The sequence below is a fragment of the Petaurus breviceps genome, unplaced genomic scaffold, assembly GCF_028583685.1.
Source record: "Petaurus breviceps papuanus isolate PSGF00001 unplaced genomic scaffold, PetGlider_PUasm1.0 90919, whole genome shotgun sequence".
Lineage (NCBI taxonomy): Eukaryota > Metazoa > Chordata > Mammalia > Diprotodontia > Petauridae > Petaurus > Petaurus breviceps.
This window is the reverse complement of record NW_027187378.1, coordinates 10,084,436-10,103,253: the sequence shown is the minus strand read 5'-3', so window position 1 is coordinate 10,103,253 and position 18,818 is coordinate 10,084,436. Positions and strand designations below refer to the sequence as shown.

At 41.9% G+C, this 18,818-nt stretch overlaps 1 protein-coding gene and 1 pseudogene across 2 annotated transcripts in view; one reads left to right on the top strand and one right to left on the bottom strand.

Annotated features, from left to right (window-relative positions):
• The window catches only part of RRBP1 (ribosome binding protein 1), a 120,094-nt gene that overhangs the window by 62,856 nt on the left and 38,420 nt on the right, over positions 1-18,818 (top strand). For both annotated transcript variants that reach the window (XM_069075458.1, XM_069075459.1), the window contains exons 3-4: positions 1,486-1,634; positions 9,578-9,700. In XM_069075458.1, coding sequence (XP_068931559.1) covers positions 1,486-1,634; positions 9,578-9,700 — 272 coding nt within the window. The remainder of the gene's footprint in view (positions 1-1,485; positions 1,635-9,577; positions 9,701-18,818) is intronic.
• Positions 10,301-11,259, bottom strand: LOC138151897 (small ribosomal subunit protein eS26-like; annotated as a pseudogene).

Sequence of the window (18,818 nt, the reverse complement as noted above, 5' to 3'; positions counted from 1 at the left end):
CTCCTCCCCCCCCCCCATGGCGGCTTATAGTCAAGTATAGGATCTGTAAATACTTTCACATTATACATTGGTCAGGTTATAAGGACGGATTGTACCAGCTGGAATGAAAAATGGTAAAGAGGACATAAAACCAAATAAGAGAATGAAAAAGATCAGGTATTTTGCTTCCACCTGGATATAAACTTAGTTCTTTCTAGTTCTTTCTCTGGATGCACATTTTTCTCTCCATCCTGCGTCTTTTGGGATTGACTTATATCACTGCATTGCTGAGAAGAGTCCAGTCTATCAAAGTTGGTCATCACACATACATTGTGTCTGTAATTGTGTACAAATTTCTCCTGGTTCTACTCTTCTCACTCGGCATCAGTTCTTTTAAGCCTCTCCAGGTAAATATGAAGACTGCCTGCTCCTCGTTTCTTAAGCACAATAGTATTCCATAACATGCATATACCACAACTTGTTCAGCCATTCCCCAATTGATGGGCACCCCCTTAATTTCCAATTCTTTGCCACCACAAAAAGAGCTGCTATAAACATTTTTGTACATATGGGTCTTTCTCCCATTTCTATGATCTCTTTGGGATATAACCTGACTCCATAATCTTAACACTATACCTTTTGAGTGTTTTGGAGAGAGACCATGGGGGGAGGAGGGGGAAGCAATGAATGTTACAATTATTTTGAGGTAAATCCCATCATTTTGTGGGAGGTAATGCATCAGAGAAACTGCTGGAGTTTATGCCTTATTTTTATTAACCTTGGTATGCTGTCCTGGGACTCTGTCCACTTAGCAAGTCAGGGGAAGAGTCAGAGCGGATTATTGTCAGTGGCATATGGGGGAAGGAAGAACTTTGGGAAAGTGAATAACTTGGTGAAAAACTTGAGCACTTGAAAGCAACTACTACTCTTTGCAAAAAATAAAATGGTTCACCTTATAGTAGAAGCCAAGAGATTGTTGTTAAATGCAGTGATAAAGAAAGGATGATGTTCTCTCTCTCTCTTTCTCTCTGTCTCTATGTCTGTCTCTCAAGGAGACAGCAGGATCAGTTTCTTCTCTTCACCTTTCTCACTTCTTTTTTTTGAATCACTCTTAAAAGGGAAGAAACTTTACCTTTATTAGCTAGTTTCTTAGCATTTTGAATAATCCTAAAGTAGATTGGCCTTCACTTTCCCTCTTTATTCAGTTAGGAAATTGTGGGGGAGTTTATTTTCTTTTCTCCTGGTAACTAGAATATAAGCTCTAACAGTGCTTGCAGCGATCTTGTCTTAACTAAATCTTCTCTCGTCTAGCACATAGTGTTCTAAACTCAGTAGGTGTTTAATAAGTGTTTTATGCTAAATTGGTTCTGATTAGAAACTTCCCCCAAATGCTTGATTTGGTATATGTGTATATGAATAATAATAATAGTTGACATTGAGATCTGTAAGATCTGTATGTATTATTTAACATGATCCTCAATAAATGCTGCTTCTCTCTCCTTATAGCTCCAACAGATTCTGATGGCCCCCTCTATCTGCCCTACAAGACTCTGGTATCTACCCTCCGAAGTACAGTTTTCAATGAAGGGGAAGCCCATTCTCTCATTGAAATCTTATCAGAGAAAGCTGGAATTGTTCAGGATACCTGGCATAAGGTAGGGAGTGTTTTGACAGAAATTTTAATGGTGACTCTGTGTGTGTGTGTGTGTGCATGCGTGCACGTGTGCGCGTGTGCCCTGCGCACATGTACATGTTTCTACTCTTCTCCTCCCCCACATGAATGAAAACAAATAGAAATTGTTATGTAGCCCTCGTACCACACACAGCCACTGTAGCTAGATATCTGCAGCTGTGCTCGTGGTGATGTATTCCCAGATATGAATGTATAGCACTGATGAACTCATACTGGAGTTGTTAAGCTGGAAAGAAAATGCTTATAAAACAATCTGGTCTTTTAAAATTGTCCTTCACTTTTCTTTTCAGAAAAGAATACTGTCTTATCCCTTTAATCCCAATCTGGGCTTAATCACAGTGCAAACACATTTTGTCTTCTGCTATATTCTGATCACCATTAAACTGCCAGAACTTCGGTCCTGACCGTTAGGAGTTGCAAACCTTCACTTTAAAGTGATGGTGATGATAGCTAACATTTATATAGCACTTCAAGATTTGCAGATCACTTTATGTGTAGTATTTGGTCCTTACAACCCTGTGAGGTAGAGGCTATTATGATTACCCCCATTTTACAGATGAGGGTACCAAGTTTGAGAGGGATTAAGTGACTTTCCCAAGGCCACACAGCTTGTGTTTGAGACTGGATTTGAACTCAGATCTTCCTTACTGTAAGTTCTATACTCAGTGTGGTTCAACGGAAAGAGCACTGGATTTGGAGTTGGAGAATCTAGCTTCATATCTTGACTCTGCTACTTGCTGCCAGCATGACATTGGCTTATCCTATAAATATCTGAGATGTATTTTTCTTATCTGTATAGTGAGGGACTTGGTCTAGAAGACTAGAAGTCCTTTCTTTCCCTAAATCTGTGATCCTATAATCTGGTAATGAAATGTACTTTCTTCTTATTAATAGAGAGATGGGAAAAATCTATGAGGGGCAGAGTGTTGTCTACAGGGTCCAGTCAGGCATTGTATCACTTTAGTACAGGGGATTGTGCTGTCCTTGGGTAGGGATCAAGATGGTGGGCTTATCTTGTATAAACAAACATTGTTGATAAAATGTATTCTAAAATAGATATAATTCCTATGAACCTATGGGGAGGAGAGAGGAGTGATCTTGTAAGAATTATTCCAAGCTATAGTTTGAAAATAATGAAGAACAAGGGTGGAATATAGCAGAATATTTCATGTTTGAAACTCATTGGAATGACCCAAACTCAGTAGACTGGAAGCACCTTGAAGGTAGTGCTAGGTTTGGTTTTGTTTTGTTCTTAACTCCTCTCATTCGATCCCTAGCATCTAGCTAGCACTTAATAAATCCTTTTTGAATTTAATACTCTCCTTTTTCTGGTACAAGTCCCAACAGTCATGACTTCTCACCCTTTTGGAGTCCTTACTCCCTGTCATGTGACCAAAATCCTCCTTCCAGAGGTGCAGCATAACCCATATTTATCTTTGTAAATTAAAGTGAATGAAAATTAATTTTGCTTGGGGGATTTTTCATCATTTCTGGACATAATTAGAGACATTCTGGGCTGTGCCAAACCCCAGGCTGGGACTCAGTACTGGAGAGATACCCAAACGATTGCTCCAGGGCTGTGTCCGGGCTCCTCCCTGAATTTGTCAAATGGCTTTTACTGCCCGAGTTTCTGGGGATTGCTGGGGACGGAATGTCAGCACCCCCAAGAAACAATGCTAGCTTCTCTGCCCCCAAAATAGTTTTCTTCTACCTGCCACAGTCACAGCTGCCATCTCTCCTGGGGCAGTCAGCAGCTTGAGGAGATGATTCAACACTTCTGGAGGGCTAGGCTAAATTTCACTGTGTGGAAATAGAAAGTGGACCTTTTCTTCTTGCCGAGTGAGTTGGAGTAGTGACAGTTAATGTAGGTCCATAGTCTTATGCTTCCCAAGGGCTTTAACTGGCTCATGAAGTCTAGGATATGGCAGTGATGTGGTTAATGTTGTCTACTCATTAGCCCAGAAGTCTTTTAAGTCCTTGTAGTTTAATGGCAGATCCTGCTTCTTCTGATTATGGAAGCTGCTACATTCTGAGCATTCCCACCCTATGAGGATTGGCTAAAGTGGAACTAGGGAAGGTATAGCCTCTCGTAGGATTGGTTTTATGTAGTTCTGGAATGCCCTCAGCCCATGTTTTTGTTTGGTGATGTGATGGGCTTGATGGGTGTGTGTCATGAAGGAGGCCTGCTACAGTGTGAAGGGCCCTGGCTCTGGAGTCAGGGTCTGAGTTCACATCTCACACTCTGACACTATCCTCTCTGACTCAATCAACCAGCAAGTGTTTATTAAGCCCTGCTATGTGTGAGGATCTCCCAGCTTGTATTTTCAAGGATTTTGTAGCCTATAAAACAGTATGAACATATAAAATGCACATAAAATTTTTGATACTTTTTTTTTACACTTAATAGTTAATAAACACAATAGCCAACTTTTATATAGTGCTTTAAGGTTTAAAAGCACTTTACACATGTTATCCTATTTGTTTTTCTCAGTAACTGGTGAGGTAAGTGCTGTTATCATCTCTGTTTTACAGACGAGAAAACTGAGAGAAGTGACTTGCCCATGATTACACAGCTAGTAGTTGTCTGAGGCAGGATTCAGATCAAAGCTTTCCTGATTTCAGGTCTAGCTCTCTCTCTATTAATGATACCCAAAGCATGCAAAGTAGGTACAAGGTAACCTTGTAGGAGAAGGCAGGGACCAGGAGGGCCTCAAGTAGAAAGTGGCGTTTGAGTCTTGAAGGAAACATGGGGTTTTTTTTGCAGGGCAGTTGGGGTTAAGTGACTTGCCCAAGGTCACACGGCTAGTTTTTGTGTTTAGTGTCTGAGGTCGGATTTGAATTCAAGTCCTCCTGACTCCAGGGCCGGTGCTCTATTCACTGTGCCACCTAGCCACCCTAAACATGGGGTTTTAAGATAGGGAAGGAGGGAATGCATTCTAGCCATGGGTGACCATTAGAAGAGCAGCAAAAATTCCAGTATGACTGAACCATAGAGTATATGGAGGGGAGTAGGGTATAATGAAGGTGGAAAGGGAGGAGAGTCATTAACTTCCCTTTGCCTTAGCTTCTTTATCCTGTAAAATGAAGGGGTTCAAGTGGAATGAGATCTCTTCCAGTTCTAGATGTATGATCCTTCAGTGTTAGGCATTCTCTCCTTTCTTTGGAAAAGTTATCCTTAATAAATTGATATCTTATCAGGTGTTTCTTCCACTCTCTTTGCCATTATCATAATTTACATCTGATAGCTTTTAGCTGTCTGAAGTGGGAAAGAAGGCAGTGGAAGAGCCCTTCCTCATCATTACCAAATGAAATAATATTTGTAAAGTGTTTAGCATGTTTTCTGGCACACAGTAAGTGCTCAATAAATGCTTGTTCCCTTCCCCCTTCCTTCCTCTTTCCTCCTTATGCCGGTTCTAAGCAGTAGAGATGCTTTTAGACGCCAAGGGGCAGCTGCCTGTCATTGACACAGAGCAAGACTATGGATCCCAATTCTGGAGATGCATTTTCACAGACGAGAGCCCCTTCCAAACTATTTTCCAGTGGCAGAACTTCCAGTGTGGATAGGCAGTGCCTCACCTCCCAGGAGGCAGAGCTGAGGCGACACATGACTGGACACGTGATGTAATTTGACCAGAAGTTGTGGGTGGGGCTTCTGGAATTTTTCTTTGGACTTAGCTGCATGTCCGTCTCTTGCTGTCCAGCAGTGGAGGAAGCAGGAATCTGACAACTCTGCTTTTGCTTTTGCTCCCTTTCTTTTTGGTAGTCCTGGAACACCTGGGTCTCCATCCCTCCTAGCCTTGTCTGCTGTTCTAGATCTGCTCTGACAGAGAGCTGAGTTGAATAGCAGCAGCCTGGCTTTGCAGCCCCTCTCCCCTCCTCCTACCCGCTTCTCTTCTTTTCTCTCTCTGCTAAGAAAGTGAAAGTCCTCAGGGATGCAGTCCAGATTTGCCCACCTGAGCCTAGGAGAGGTAATGTGGCGCCATCCTCTTTTTAGGAGAGTTTTGTTTGCTTTAAGTGTTTAGGATTATTGTTGAGTATCATATTTTTCTTACATAAAAGTTATTAATAATAAGCATGTATATAGAACTTTAAGGTTTGTAAAGTGCTTTACATATTTTAACTCATTCAGGCCTCATGACAACCTTGTGAGGTAGGTGATGTTGTTATCCCCACTTTACAGTTGTCAGTTTGTGTGTTACTGAGAAAAGGATTCCTCTGTTGGCCCGTGTGCTTGGTAGTTCAACTTAGACTAGCTTGTGAGGTTCTTTATTGATTGAACTAAGAATTCTCCTTGTAATTTTTAGTCTAAGAATTCCCATTAAGTATTTCTTTCTGGAACAAAACTGAGGGTTATTTTGGGAGGTGGGGAGAATGGCGTTTTGTATGGTGTCTTTACAGACTCATTAAGACCCAGGCGAAAAGCTCCAAGGAGTCCCAGCTACCCCCCACTCCATAGATTTGAGGATGAACAGACTTCATGCCTCATGGTAGGTAGGTTAGGAGAGACTCATCTTCTGCCCCAGAGCCTTCAGGCTTCTTAACAGTTTAGTTCAGTTCAATTCAGAAATCATTTATTAAACATTTACTATATGCCAGGCTCTATGTGCTTGGTACTTGCAGAGACAAGGACAAAAAATGAAACTGTCTCCCCTCAAGATGTTTACATTCTCTTGGGTGGAGTGTGGTGGCTTAAGGAACAACCTGTACCCTAAGTGACTATAAAATATATATTTTAAAAAGTATAAAATAGGGGCGACTGGGGGCACACCAGCCCTGGACTCAGAAAGACCTGAGTTCAAATCTGACCTCAGACACTTAACACTTACTAGCTGTGTGACTTTCGGCAAGTCACTTAACCCCAAGTGCCCTTACAAAAAGCCAAAAAAAAAAAAAGTATAAAATAATTTGATGGTTGGGGAGAGATTATCATGGTGGGGAATGATGGAGTTGATCAGGGAAGGCCTCTGATAGGAAGTGATAGTTGACCTGAGCCTTGAAGGGGGCTAGGGCTTCCAAGAGGCAGAGGTGAGCAGGGATGAGAGACGGTTTGTGCTAAGGCATGGAGACAGCAACAGAAAGGAGGCCACTGACTGGAAGAACTTAGACTGCATGAAAGGAAGGCATGAACCCAGCTGGGAAAGAGAGGTCAGAGCCAGACTGTGAAAGCCTTTAAGTACCAAACAGAAGAGTTTGGAGTTTATTCTAAAGGCAATAGGGGGCCACTGAAGCTTCTTGAGTGGGGGAGTGACATAGTCACACCTATGCTTTTGGGATATCTCTTTGGTAACTGGAGGGTAGATTAGGTCAGAGATTTGATTTAGGAAGCTATTGTAATAGTCTGGGAAAAAGTTGATGAAGGGCTGAATTAGGGTATGGCCATATATGTGCAGTAAAGTTGTTGCATGGGAGTTGTGGAGACAGAATCCAGAAAATGTGGCAGCTGGTGGGATGGGGTCCAGGGGCGGTGTAGCCATGAACACCAATAAAGCCCTGTCTCCCTTTACAAAGCTACTTAGAACATAAGTTTCTTTTTCTGGTGTGAATCTAAGCCTGCCCAAATATTTCATACAGTTTCCTCCTCTTGTTATGGGAACGTCTTACATTGTTTAGTTTGTTTTTCTCTTTGAGGCAGCATGGTTTGGTGAGAAGAAGAGTAACCTCAGAGCCAGGAGCCACGGGTTTGCACCCTGACCTCACGGTTCCAGCTGTGTGACTGTGAGCCTGTCACCTGACCTTTCTGATCCTCTGTTTCTTCATCTGTAAAGTGAAGAGGATAGTGGTACTCATATTACCTGCCACACAGGTGAAAGCAGTTTCAGAGATTCCTCCACCCCCACTTCCCACTTGGCTGAAACTGTTTTCAAATGCCATCAGTGACCTAGTCACTAATCCAGTGACCTTTTTGTTGGAATTCTCATCCTTGACCTTTTCTGAAACTCTTAGTAGTGTTAATTACTTGCATATTCTAGCTCTCACCTCCTTTTGGATCAAAGATTCTTGGTTCTTCTTCCCTCTCTCTTTCTCCCCTATTGGACTTTTCCTCACTCTTTAATGTGGGTGTTTTCCTGAGGTGTGTCCTTGGCTCTCTCCTCTCCTTGAGAAAAAGCAGAGGTCTGACCATGTTACTGCCATCCATCCACAAGACGTTTCCGTGGGTCTCTATTGTTTCTAGGCTCACCCTGCTTCAACCTTTCTAGTCCGATTTCACATTACCTTCCCCCCTCCCGCTGCTCTCTGCACTCTGGTCAAACCAGCCCTCATGCCATTCACTATACATGATACTCTATCTCCCTCCATGCCTGGAAAGCCCTGACTCCTGCCCAGATCAGTTCACTTGCCACAGTGCTCTTTCCCAAGGTGTTAGTGATGTGTGAACTATGCACGCGCGTGCACACACACACACACACACACACACACACGCATTCTTTCTCACTCCCCAAAAATTCTCTTTGCATTTACTGATGGGTGTGTGTACTGGATGTTCCCCTCACTAGCATGTAAACTCCCTGAGGGCAGGGACTATCTCATGTGTGTCTGTTTCCTCAGCAAATAGTACAGCATTTGGCACATACTAAATGCTAAATAAATGCCAGTTTGAACTGAACCAAATGTTCTGCACACATTGGTCAGTGGGGGGTCTAGAGGGCAGAAGAAAAGTATTTATTAGAGACATGAAAGTCATCTGAGCAGATAACATTTAATTAGCACTTACTCTGTGCTAAGCACTGGGGATACAAATACCAGGAAAAATAGTCCCTTTTGTCAGGGAGCTTACAGTCTAATGGGGGAGAAATGGGTTGAGGCAGGGTGAACCTAGAGGCAGCAGGGACCCACTGAAACATCTCGTGGATGGCAGTAATATGGTCAGACCTCTCCTTTGGGACTACTGGTTTGGCAGGTCATTGGGGAGGGGAGAGGCTAGAGGGTCAGAGAGGCCAGTTAGGGAGCTGCTGTGATACAGGAAAGTGATGATAAAGTCCTGAATTGAGGGGGAGAGGAAGCAATCTGGTAGCCTCAGCTACAGATTAAATGTGAGTCTTTCACCAGCATCTCAGACTCAAAGTGTCCCAAACCAAAGTTCCTTCTTAAACATACTCCTTCTGACTTCCTCATTGGTGGCCGGGCACTGCCATTCTCACCTGGCTTTCCTTGTTAACCTTCCTCCTCATTCGCCTTTCCTACGCAGGTATGTTTATTTCCTGTGTTTCAGCTGCTACCTCCCTAATCCAGATCTTTCTTCCTAATCTCCTGAGCTGTTCCAGTAACCTTAGAGGTCTTTCTGCTTCTACTCTCTGCCCCCTCCAGTCTGTCCTTCATGCCACTGTCATTCATGGGACATATTACTTATTATTTAGCACTTGATTATAAAATAATGCAGAGAAGGTTGTTTGGGATTTTCAGAAAAAATTAGCACATATCTACTGGTGGTGTTGATTCTAATGTTCTTGCTTCTTAATGAGACAAGGAGTTGTTTGTTTGGAAAGTATTGTTTTCGTACGTGACCTTTTTTAATGCCTTCCCCTCCATAATTGTGAGCTGATTTAGTATAGTAGAGAGATGACTGTATGTGGAGTCAGGAGAGAGGTGTTTCCACCTTTGATGACTCCAAACTGTGTGACCACAAGCCTCTGTTTCCCTGTCTGTAAAATGGGGATAATAATACCTGTAACATTTGCCTCTCAGGGTTGTCGAAAGGAAGAAATGAGATAATGTCTGGCAAGCCTACAAACCTGTAAGCTGTTAGTAGTGACCTTTGAAACTTGGAAGGATAGACAGGATTCTTTGGCAGTCTTGCTCCTTGTAGGACTGCAGCGCCTCCTACTGCTGTCTGGGAAACTTCAGTAGAATGTGCAGCCACCAGGTATTTTCTTAGATCCTAATTCCAATCTGCTGGTGCATTTCTAGGCTACTCAGAAAGGCGATCCTGTGGCAGTCTTAAAGAGACAGCTGGAAGAGAAGGAAAAGCTGCTGGCTACCGAGCAACAGGATGCTGCTGCTGCCAAAAACAGACTGAGGGAGCTTAACAAGGTAAGTTCCATGTAGTCTGTAAATGTATCCCTCCTTCTGTCCTATTTAGTGAGAAGAGATAGAAAGAACCGTAATGGGACTCATTGAATCAGTAAACTGCATTGGTGGCTCCTCCGTGTCTGTTGGGGTGTCCCTTCTCTGGCAGCTTGATAGGTGAGCCTGGACAGCAATTCTTGGGTTGTGGACCTTATCTTTGGAGGGGATTCCAGATCCATTGAAAAATACCTAGTCTGTTACCAACACTTCATGTTCCTCTCTTGTTAGGCTAGGCTTAGGGTTAGCCCAGCACATTCTTAGACCACCTCTCTGAGGACCTTGGAAGAAACCCAGAGTTGGATGAGGTCTTTGGTTTTCTTCTGCTTCTTTTTCTTAGGCATGTGAGGCTCACTCTACGTGCTCTTGGTGCCTGGTTTGGGAGCTGGGCTCCACAGTGTCACTGATTTTATCTATCTGTCTCTCTATCTTTCTATATCTATATAATATATATATAAAACACACACACAGATATGTGTATATACACATCTCTCACACACACATATATATCTAGCTTAAACCAAATGGTTGAGTTTTTATTAAATGGTAAACACTGGATGGAGTGGATTATCTTTTTTTTTTTTTTTTAAGATAGACCAACCATTTTATTTTCCTCTAATTGGTTCAGGAATGTTGATGGACAGATAGCTCTTTACATGGGCTTTGGAGGGGGTCTGAGGGCAGCACCTGCAGGTCCAAAGCAGGGCGGGAGCGTCCGATCCTTGCGGGCCTCCCAGGAGCGGTTCCTCACCACCTTGCTGTGGATCGCGCAGCTCACACAGTAATGCAGTTTCACATACAGTTTGGGCAGCACATAGGAGTTGAAGACACTGGCCTTGGAGATGTCTCTGACAGCCGCGGCCTCCACGATGTTGCAGATGACAAACTTCTTAATGGCCTTGTCCTTGGGCACGCAGCAGGCGCAGTTGGTGCAGCAGATGGGCTACACGTGGCCATGGCCCTTCTTGAAATGCCCGTTGTTCTTCCTCTTCTTGGTCATCTTAGAAGCCAGGAACCATAAAAAAAAAAAAGAGTGGATTATCCTAATTTCAGTTATCCATTGGTTCGTCTTTTCCTTCCTTTCCCTCTCTTCCCACTTTTTGTTACTTTTAATGCTTGCTTGTAGAGCTGTTGTATTGTGGTGGATAGACGGTTGGCCTTGAGGCCAGGAAAATAACTTAACCTCTCAATAACCTAGGCAACTCTTTCTAAGACTATAAATTGCAGAAATGGTGCCAACTTGCATTGGTAGAGTTTCCTTGCTCAGGAGTTACATGTATCAGTGAACTGAGAAATTTAGCCATCATATCCCATCCTGCTAGCTAGCATCTCTCTACCAGGAGGATCAGTCAGGAAACTCGAGAGGGTGAGACTAGTCTAGTCTTATACCTTGTGAATTATAGTAAAAATAAATTCAAAAGTGAGTTCTGCATCTCTCCCTTCCCCAGCCAATTTTATTATCATTGATAAGGCTTAAATTAAGTGTCTTAAATGTAGTAGGCTAGTATTTGTTGATTGAAGACTCTTCAATCAGGATATGTCCTTGTGGGCATATTCATCTGGGTATTGTCTCAGGTCTGTCTGTTTAGGTGAGCACAAAGATGTTTAGTGCTATATGTCCAAGCTGATGCAGACACCAAAAGGTCTAAGATGGTCTCTCCTCAGAGAGATGCTTTCTCCTTATCTCTGTCTTTCCTGTCCAAAGGAATATAAAATGGGTCAGGCTTTTATGTTAGTTCCATTATCATTTCATATGACCACTGTAGGGAAAATTGAGTGGAGGTGGATGGAAGTCAAAGGACTCTTTGGAAAGTTACATCTTTGTCAGTGTTAAAGGTCAGGCCTTCAGGGACCTTTTCTAAATCTCATTAACCTTTTGCTCTTGTGCATCTCTGGATGCATAATCTAAAGATGATATAGCCATGAAAAGTGTGGATCGGCCATTTGTCTTCTTTCCCACCTTGATTTGTGAGTAGAAGGTCCATATTAAGTTTATATTTGGTCTCTTAAAAAAATCTGTTCAAAATTACAAACTTTACAGTCATCTCAACAAATGATGGCCAAGAATCAAATGAACAAAAGGAAGAATGAAATCACAAATAAGATTTTGAATGGAAAACTACGGTCACTATTCTGCTACTTATAAATTTACATAAAGGTTTTACAAAAAGCAATTTATTTGCCCTGTCCCCTCATGTTGTCTTCTGTGTAGCCATAAAGTTTTGTTGCTATAGTTCCTTTTTTAAAAAATCTGATTTATGGGGCGGCTAGGTGGCACAGTGGGTAGAGCACTGGCCCTAGATTCAGGAGGACCTGAGTTCAAATCCAGGTTCAGACACTTGACACACTTACTAGCCGTATGACTTTGGGCAAGTCACTTAACCCCAATTGCCCTCCAAAAAGCAAAAAAAAAAAATCTAATTTATGTGTTTTCTTACAAAATTAGCTTTTGTTACTCTACATCACTTTTTAAAAGTCTTTGCCTCTTTCTTTGTAATTTCCCCCACCCCCGTGTTTATCATCCCTTCTTGTGCTATAATATTATGTCAATATTTTACAATTTGTATAGACCTTCTTAGGGGTATGTCCTCACATGCCGCATTTTAAAAATATCACAATTGAAAACTTCAACCTAAGGAATAAGCTACTGGTGAGGGCAGGATTTGGTTCTAGTGTTAGTAGAAGAGAGGAAATTTTGGTACCTAGAGGAAGGGAGATTTCTAATAGATAAATTGTATTTATAATTCATTTCAGTTCAATTCAATTTAGTAAACTTTTATTAAATACCTACTATGTGCCAGACGCATGGCTGAGCCCTGTGAATTTGGGTTCACATCCTAACTATACCATTTGCTACCTGGGTAATCATAAGCAATTCACTTAATTTTTCTGGGCCTTGTTCCTTCAGCTTTAAAATGAGGAGGCTCCAGGATTGCACAGACATCAGAGGGGGACTCCACTAAAAGTTTTAGAGATGTAAATTGTTTTAACCCTGCTAAGAGCACACAAGTTGAGACAAACAACATTGACATGACATCATTTAGAAAAACATACAGATGAGGAATAAAATGCAAGATAAATATGGATAATGAACAGATAATACATCGCTTGTACAGAACATTTGTTCATTCAGTAAATATTTATTCAGCTATGTGCAAGTCACTGTGGGGAATACAATGAAGGATGTTTATCAGATTTGCAGATGGCACAACACCAAGAGGAGCAGAATTAGGATCTAAAAAGGTCTTGATGGGCTAGAATGATGGAACCTAACAGATGGAAATTTAGTAGGGGTGAATATGGAGTCATACATTTAGGTTTTTAAAAGTCAGTTTCAAGAGGTGTGGCTAGTCAGCAGTTTTCTAAAAAATGACTTGGGATTTTAGTGAATTACAAACCCTATGAGTCAGTTGTATGATATGAAAATACCTGACTGTAAACTAAAGTTATATTGAGAATCCTAGAATCCAGGGCTAAGGAAATGAAATAGTCCTGCTCTGCTAAGATCCTGGCTATTCTCAGGTCTCTTTCTCTCCCTTTCCTCCAGCCTCAGGCAATGGTAGGTGGTAGGAATACCTGTCACCACTGGAGACATCCTTCTTCCCCCCTTTGCTTGGGCTGTTTTGACTGCTCCCACAACTTGGATAAGTTGTCTACAATTTTAACTTAATAAAGTACACAACTTAATTCCTTCTGATGAGATGGAGGTCCCCCAGGCCTTACTCTGCCATTGCCTCCTAAGGCTGTTCCTCTATATCCTGAAGTCCCTTGGATCCGTTATCTGACCTGTTTACATAAGTTAAGGGTCCCTAACCCTTGCCATCTGCCCTGAAACTGAACTCCCTTAGGGACTTGTGTCTCCTCCTCCGCCCTGTAGTTCACCTTCCCTTTTACTTGTTATCTCCACCAGTTAGATTATGAGCTGCTTGAGAGTGGGCTCCATCATAGCCTTTTCTATTTGTGTAGCCCCAATGCATAGTGTTGACACATATTTAGCACTTATCAATGTTTTTTCATACTCTTTCCCCCCCATTTTTGTAAAGGATGATGAAAGGATCCTTCTGGGGGGTTGAAGGAATTGGTGATGTTTAGCCTGGAGAAGAGGGGATTTTGGAGGAGTGTGGGATACATGTGGACATATGAAGAGTTGTCACCTGGAAGAGTTATTAGACTTGTCCTGTTGCAGTCCTGATCTAGGAGCAAAGGGTACTTCTTAGCAGTAAGTATCCAGAAGAGGTACTGGCAGGCACTCCCTTGCTGCAGTCTTCTTGGGGATATTGTAAAGAGATTCTTGTTCAGGTGTAGGTTGGACTAGATACTTTGGCTCTAAGGTCCAGTGATTTCTCTGACCTCCAATATTCTTTCCAGCTTTAACTATGATCATATGAAAACTCTATAAACAATTTTTTACCGGCCCTGGAATACTTGGAGTTCTTCCTTTATGTTGCAGTAATGTTGCATCTGCTACTGGTGATCAGTAGTGGCCTGAAGGGATGGGGAACTAGTCCCTCAGTGATCTAGTAGAGTGATACGAGGGCGCATAGAGGATTGAACGGTGTGCGTGTGTGCGTGTGCGTGTGTGTGTGTGGGGGGGGGGTTGTTAATTTGTTTGAATTTTACTTTAAAAAGGTAGTATGCCTGAGGGGAACTGTAGCCCATATCTTGGCCAAAGATCTAGTTAGTACTCCTTTACATTTTACTCCTGGCTGCCCCAGCGCCTCTGTGGAGAAACAGATGTTTCATCGGGTCACTGTACTGCTGTAGTTTATGTAGAATGAAGTGGCAGTTGCACACCCCCAGGTAGAGTGCTCAGTTGTGAGGTTATAGTTTCTTTTTTCTTAGAATTGTTTGGGAAGGGAAATAATTCAGGTTACAGTAAGTACTTAAATTTTGTCTTATGATATTTCTTCCCATATATAATAGAGTCAAGTTTAAGAAGGCAGCTGGGGGTGGCTAGGTGGCGCAGTGAACAGAGCACCGGCCCTGGAGACAGGAGGACCTGAGTTCAAATTCAGCCTCACATTTAACACAAAAACTAGCCATGTGACCTTGGGCGAGTCACTTAACCCCAATGGCCCTACCTTTTCCCCCTCCAAAAGGCAAAAAAAAAAAAAAAAAAGGGGGCAGCTGGATTTAGAGAACAAAGACTTGGGTACAAATACTGGTTCTGCCACTTTAATCTTTGTGATCTTTGATGGGTTATTTAACCTTTCTTGGCCTCCATTTCATTGTCTGCAAAATGGGGTGGTTAGGCTACATAAGATGACCTTGGAGGTATATTTTAGCTGTAAGTCTGATCTTAAGACCTATATCTGTAATTTCTGCTTTTTATAACAAAAAGGGCTCTCCCTGTTACTTTTGATAATGTGTTTATTGAGAATTGTCTTAAGGAGGGCCTCACCATTTCTAGAGACTTCTCTTTCTTTTGGATCTGGTGTCTTTGTCTAGCATAGGCCTTCCTGCTCTATGCAGTGTTTCGTATTAATAGTCAGAGAGGGTCTTTTAACAAAGTGCTCTCTCCCTCTCTCTCTCTTTCTTTCTCTCTTGTTACCTCTGTGGAGGAGTTTTATTAACATACACATGGGAGACCTTGGTGGAAGAAAGCCTGAACAACATGACTGTACTAAGTAAGTCAGTTTCATTTTGTGGAATGGAATCAACAGACAACAAAACCTAAGGATCTTCTATCATCTTCCTCTTTCAGTTAGTTGTGTGACAGAGAAGATAATGGATTGCTGCAGAGAATTGCCTGCCAAAGCCTGCCTTTGTTCCCCATTCCCTTCTTTACTTATGGAAAAAATAAAATCAGATAAATTTAAACCAGAGCTTTGGGTTAAAAAAGATTCTTCTTATACCAAGCTTACATTGGAATTCAGCAGGCTCAAATTCTTGGTTTCCGAAGGCTCATTTTTGAATCTCCGATGAGGGAGGCAAAGAGAGAGAGACAGATACAGAGATAGAGAGGAAAACAGAGAGAGACAGACCGACAGATGCTACTCCTAATGCCAGGGAAATATAGAGCCTGGAAGCCCCTTTTCCCTGGGCATTAGGACTGAGAGTCATACCCTCAAGGGCCACTAAGAACTTCTACTCTCAAATTTAGGAGAGCCTGAACCTCCTGAGTCAGGTGTTGAATATGTGGTTATGTGTTTTTTGTTTGGTTTGTTTTTTGTGTGTGTTTTTTTTTTTTTAACAAGGAACGCTGCTGTCCCTCATGTAGTTCCCTTTTGTCATCTCCATGACAAGCAAGAAGGGCAAGGTTCCTTCTGAAGTCAGAGCTGACCTTCTGAATGCAGAAACTATCTTCTCTTGCTGTTCTTCTGTCCTTTCCGAATCTGGGTCAGAGAACCTTTGGTGATAAGCATGGTGCAATCCCTCTTTGACTTAAAAGTGAGCACAAAAGGTTAGAAGTTGCAGATCTAAGACCAAATCATCCTGGCTCTGGGTTCTCCTGGCTGCAGATTCACTGGTGTCCTGCTATTGGGTATTCTTCTATCCTGTCCTTTAGACTATTGCCTGAAAGGTTCTCCCAGACACACACTAGAACCAGAGCAAAGTTTCTCTTTTCACTTCTGATAAATGACATTCTACACCCAACTTTCTCTTCGGGTGAGAAATCAGAAGAAAACCAGGCTTGGAGCAGAAGTCCTCACACTATTGGCAATGAATGCGGGGTTATAAAAGTTTAAGAAAAGAGCATTAGCTCTTTGTAGCCAAATCACATTGGCAGAGGATTCAACAGTTACTCAAGATCTGGAAAAGGAATTTAAAGGAAACTCAGTAAGTTAATTCAAATAAAGCTGATTTTTCTTAAATCTGGTAAACCTTAAAGGTAGAAAATAATGCCTGACTCCTAATGGCTTTGGGACAGATGCACCATTAAATCCCAGGTAGAGTCATGATTTGGTCAGTCCTCAGGGATGTACTTACATACTATGTGCCATGCACTGGGCTGGGCACTAGGGAGTACAAGTACCAAGAATTAAATAGTCCCTACTTGCAAAGAGCTTACATTATACTGGGGAAGACAGCAAGGACATATAAAAATGGCAACAGCATACATGTAAAGTTTCTACATACAAAAAGGGGCAAAGTATATACTATTGACCCAGGCCCTGGGTGGGTGCTTGGGTATATGCATTCTAGAGAAGAATAACTGGTAAGATTCAGAACACCTGCCACACATGTATGGGCTGCTGAAATGTCTGGTAGTCCTTTGTGGCTTGTTGGGGGGTTTCCTGGCTCACTCTTGTGTCAGCCATGGACATTAGAAATTAGAGAAGAAGGTGACATAGCATGTATTTGTGTGTTGGGGGGTGGGGTGGATGCAGAGGGCTTGTGAAACTCAGATTAAAGAGACAAGGGTTCTTGGTGTCAAGACAAAGGGCTGCTGCTTTAGAGTGGTATTTCTTTTCAAAGAATTAAAGGGAATACATTACTGATACACTATGTAAAAGTGACCAATGTAAGGCATTCTATATCAAAACACTCATTTATTCCATAGTGGGCCCAGGAACATGAAGTCAAGAGGGGAATTCCAGTGTACTAGAATCTTCAGTTCTTCTGAGGTTATAATTTTTCTGTTTCCGGGCCTGGAAGAGGGGAAGTCCCATCAGAGGAGAAGTTTGCTTCTTGTTCCTCAGGCATCAAGAATTGTTTCTTTTAAAAAAAAATTATTTCTCTCATTGCTTGGTTAGGAGACTAGGGAGAGTATTGGATTCTAAACTGGGAAGATATTGAGGAAAATGTAGGTAGCCCCTCTTCCTCATCATTCTCAATAGTAAAAGGGCTTGCTTTTTGTGCTTTTGAATTCTGATTTTCCCTGTTCTGATTTTTTTGGGGGGAGGGTGTGGGGATTCTATACCAAGCTGTGAATGCTATTTCCTCACTCACTTACCTCTGTAAAAAAATTGAGAAATGGATTCCTAGTCTTGACTTAGCAGATTCTTGGATAGCTTCAGAAAATTTTTTAACCTTCCTTGGATATAGGGGTTAAAAGGTCAGTGAGTAGGGAAAGGCATCAGTGAGAATACCCGTAGAGCTGCTAGGTCCTCTTTAGTTCTCATAACATGTGGCCCATTCTGTTCTTTAGTTGCCCCATGTAGAACGACAGTGGCCACTTGGTCAACATTGACCTTGCTTCCTTCTGGCCACTGCGCCTCCCAAGATTGATGACCTTCCTTCTTCTGCTTCAGGAGAAAGCCTTTAGTCCTTTCGTTTTTCTCTAATCTGAAAACCAAGTGAATCATGCCCCTGGGTAGAAAAGGATTGTGTTAAGATTTCTTGGTTTTGGTTTGGGGGCATTTAGGATCCAGTATGAACTATAAAGAGATGAGAGCAAAGTCTAAATAGGTACATAATTTAGATATAGAGGCTGATACTATAAGCAAATTAGTAGAGTAAGGAATAGTTTGTCTGTCAGATCTATGGAAAATGGAGGATTTTATGACCAAACAAGAAACAGAAAACAGTATGAAATACAAAATGGATAATTGTGATGACATTAAATTGAAAAGTTTTTGCACAAAGCCAATGCAACCAAGATTAGAAGAGAAGCAGAGAAAACTGGGAAAGAATTTTTACAACCAGTATCTGATAACAGCCTCATTTCTAAAATATGTAGAGAACTGAGTCAAATTTATAACAATACAAGTCATTCCCCAGTTGATAAATGGTCAAAGGATATGAACAGGTAGTTTTCAGAGGAAGGAATTACAGCTATTTTCAGTCATATGAAGAAAATGCTCTAAATCACTACTGATTAGTGAAATACAAGTGAAAACAACTCTGAGGTACCACATCACACCTATCTGATTGACTAACATGACAGAACAGGAAAATGATTAATGTTGGAGAAGATGTAGGAAAATTGGAACACTAATTCATTGTTGGTGGAGTTGTGAGCTGAGCCAACCATTCTGGAGGGCAATTTGGAGCTATGCCCAAAGAGCTATAAAACTGTGCATGCCGTTTGACCCAGCAATACCACTTCTAGGGCTGTAGCCCAAAAAGATCATAAAAATGGGAAAAGGACCCACTGTATCAGCAATGCCATATTCACAATGCCTATAGAGATTACAAATAT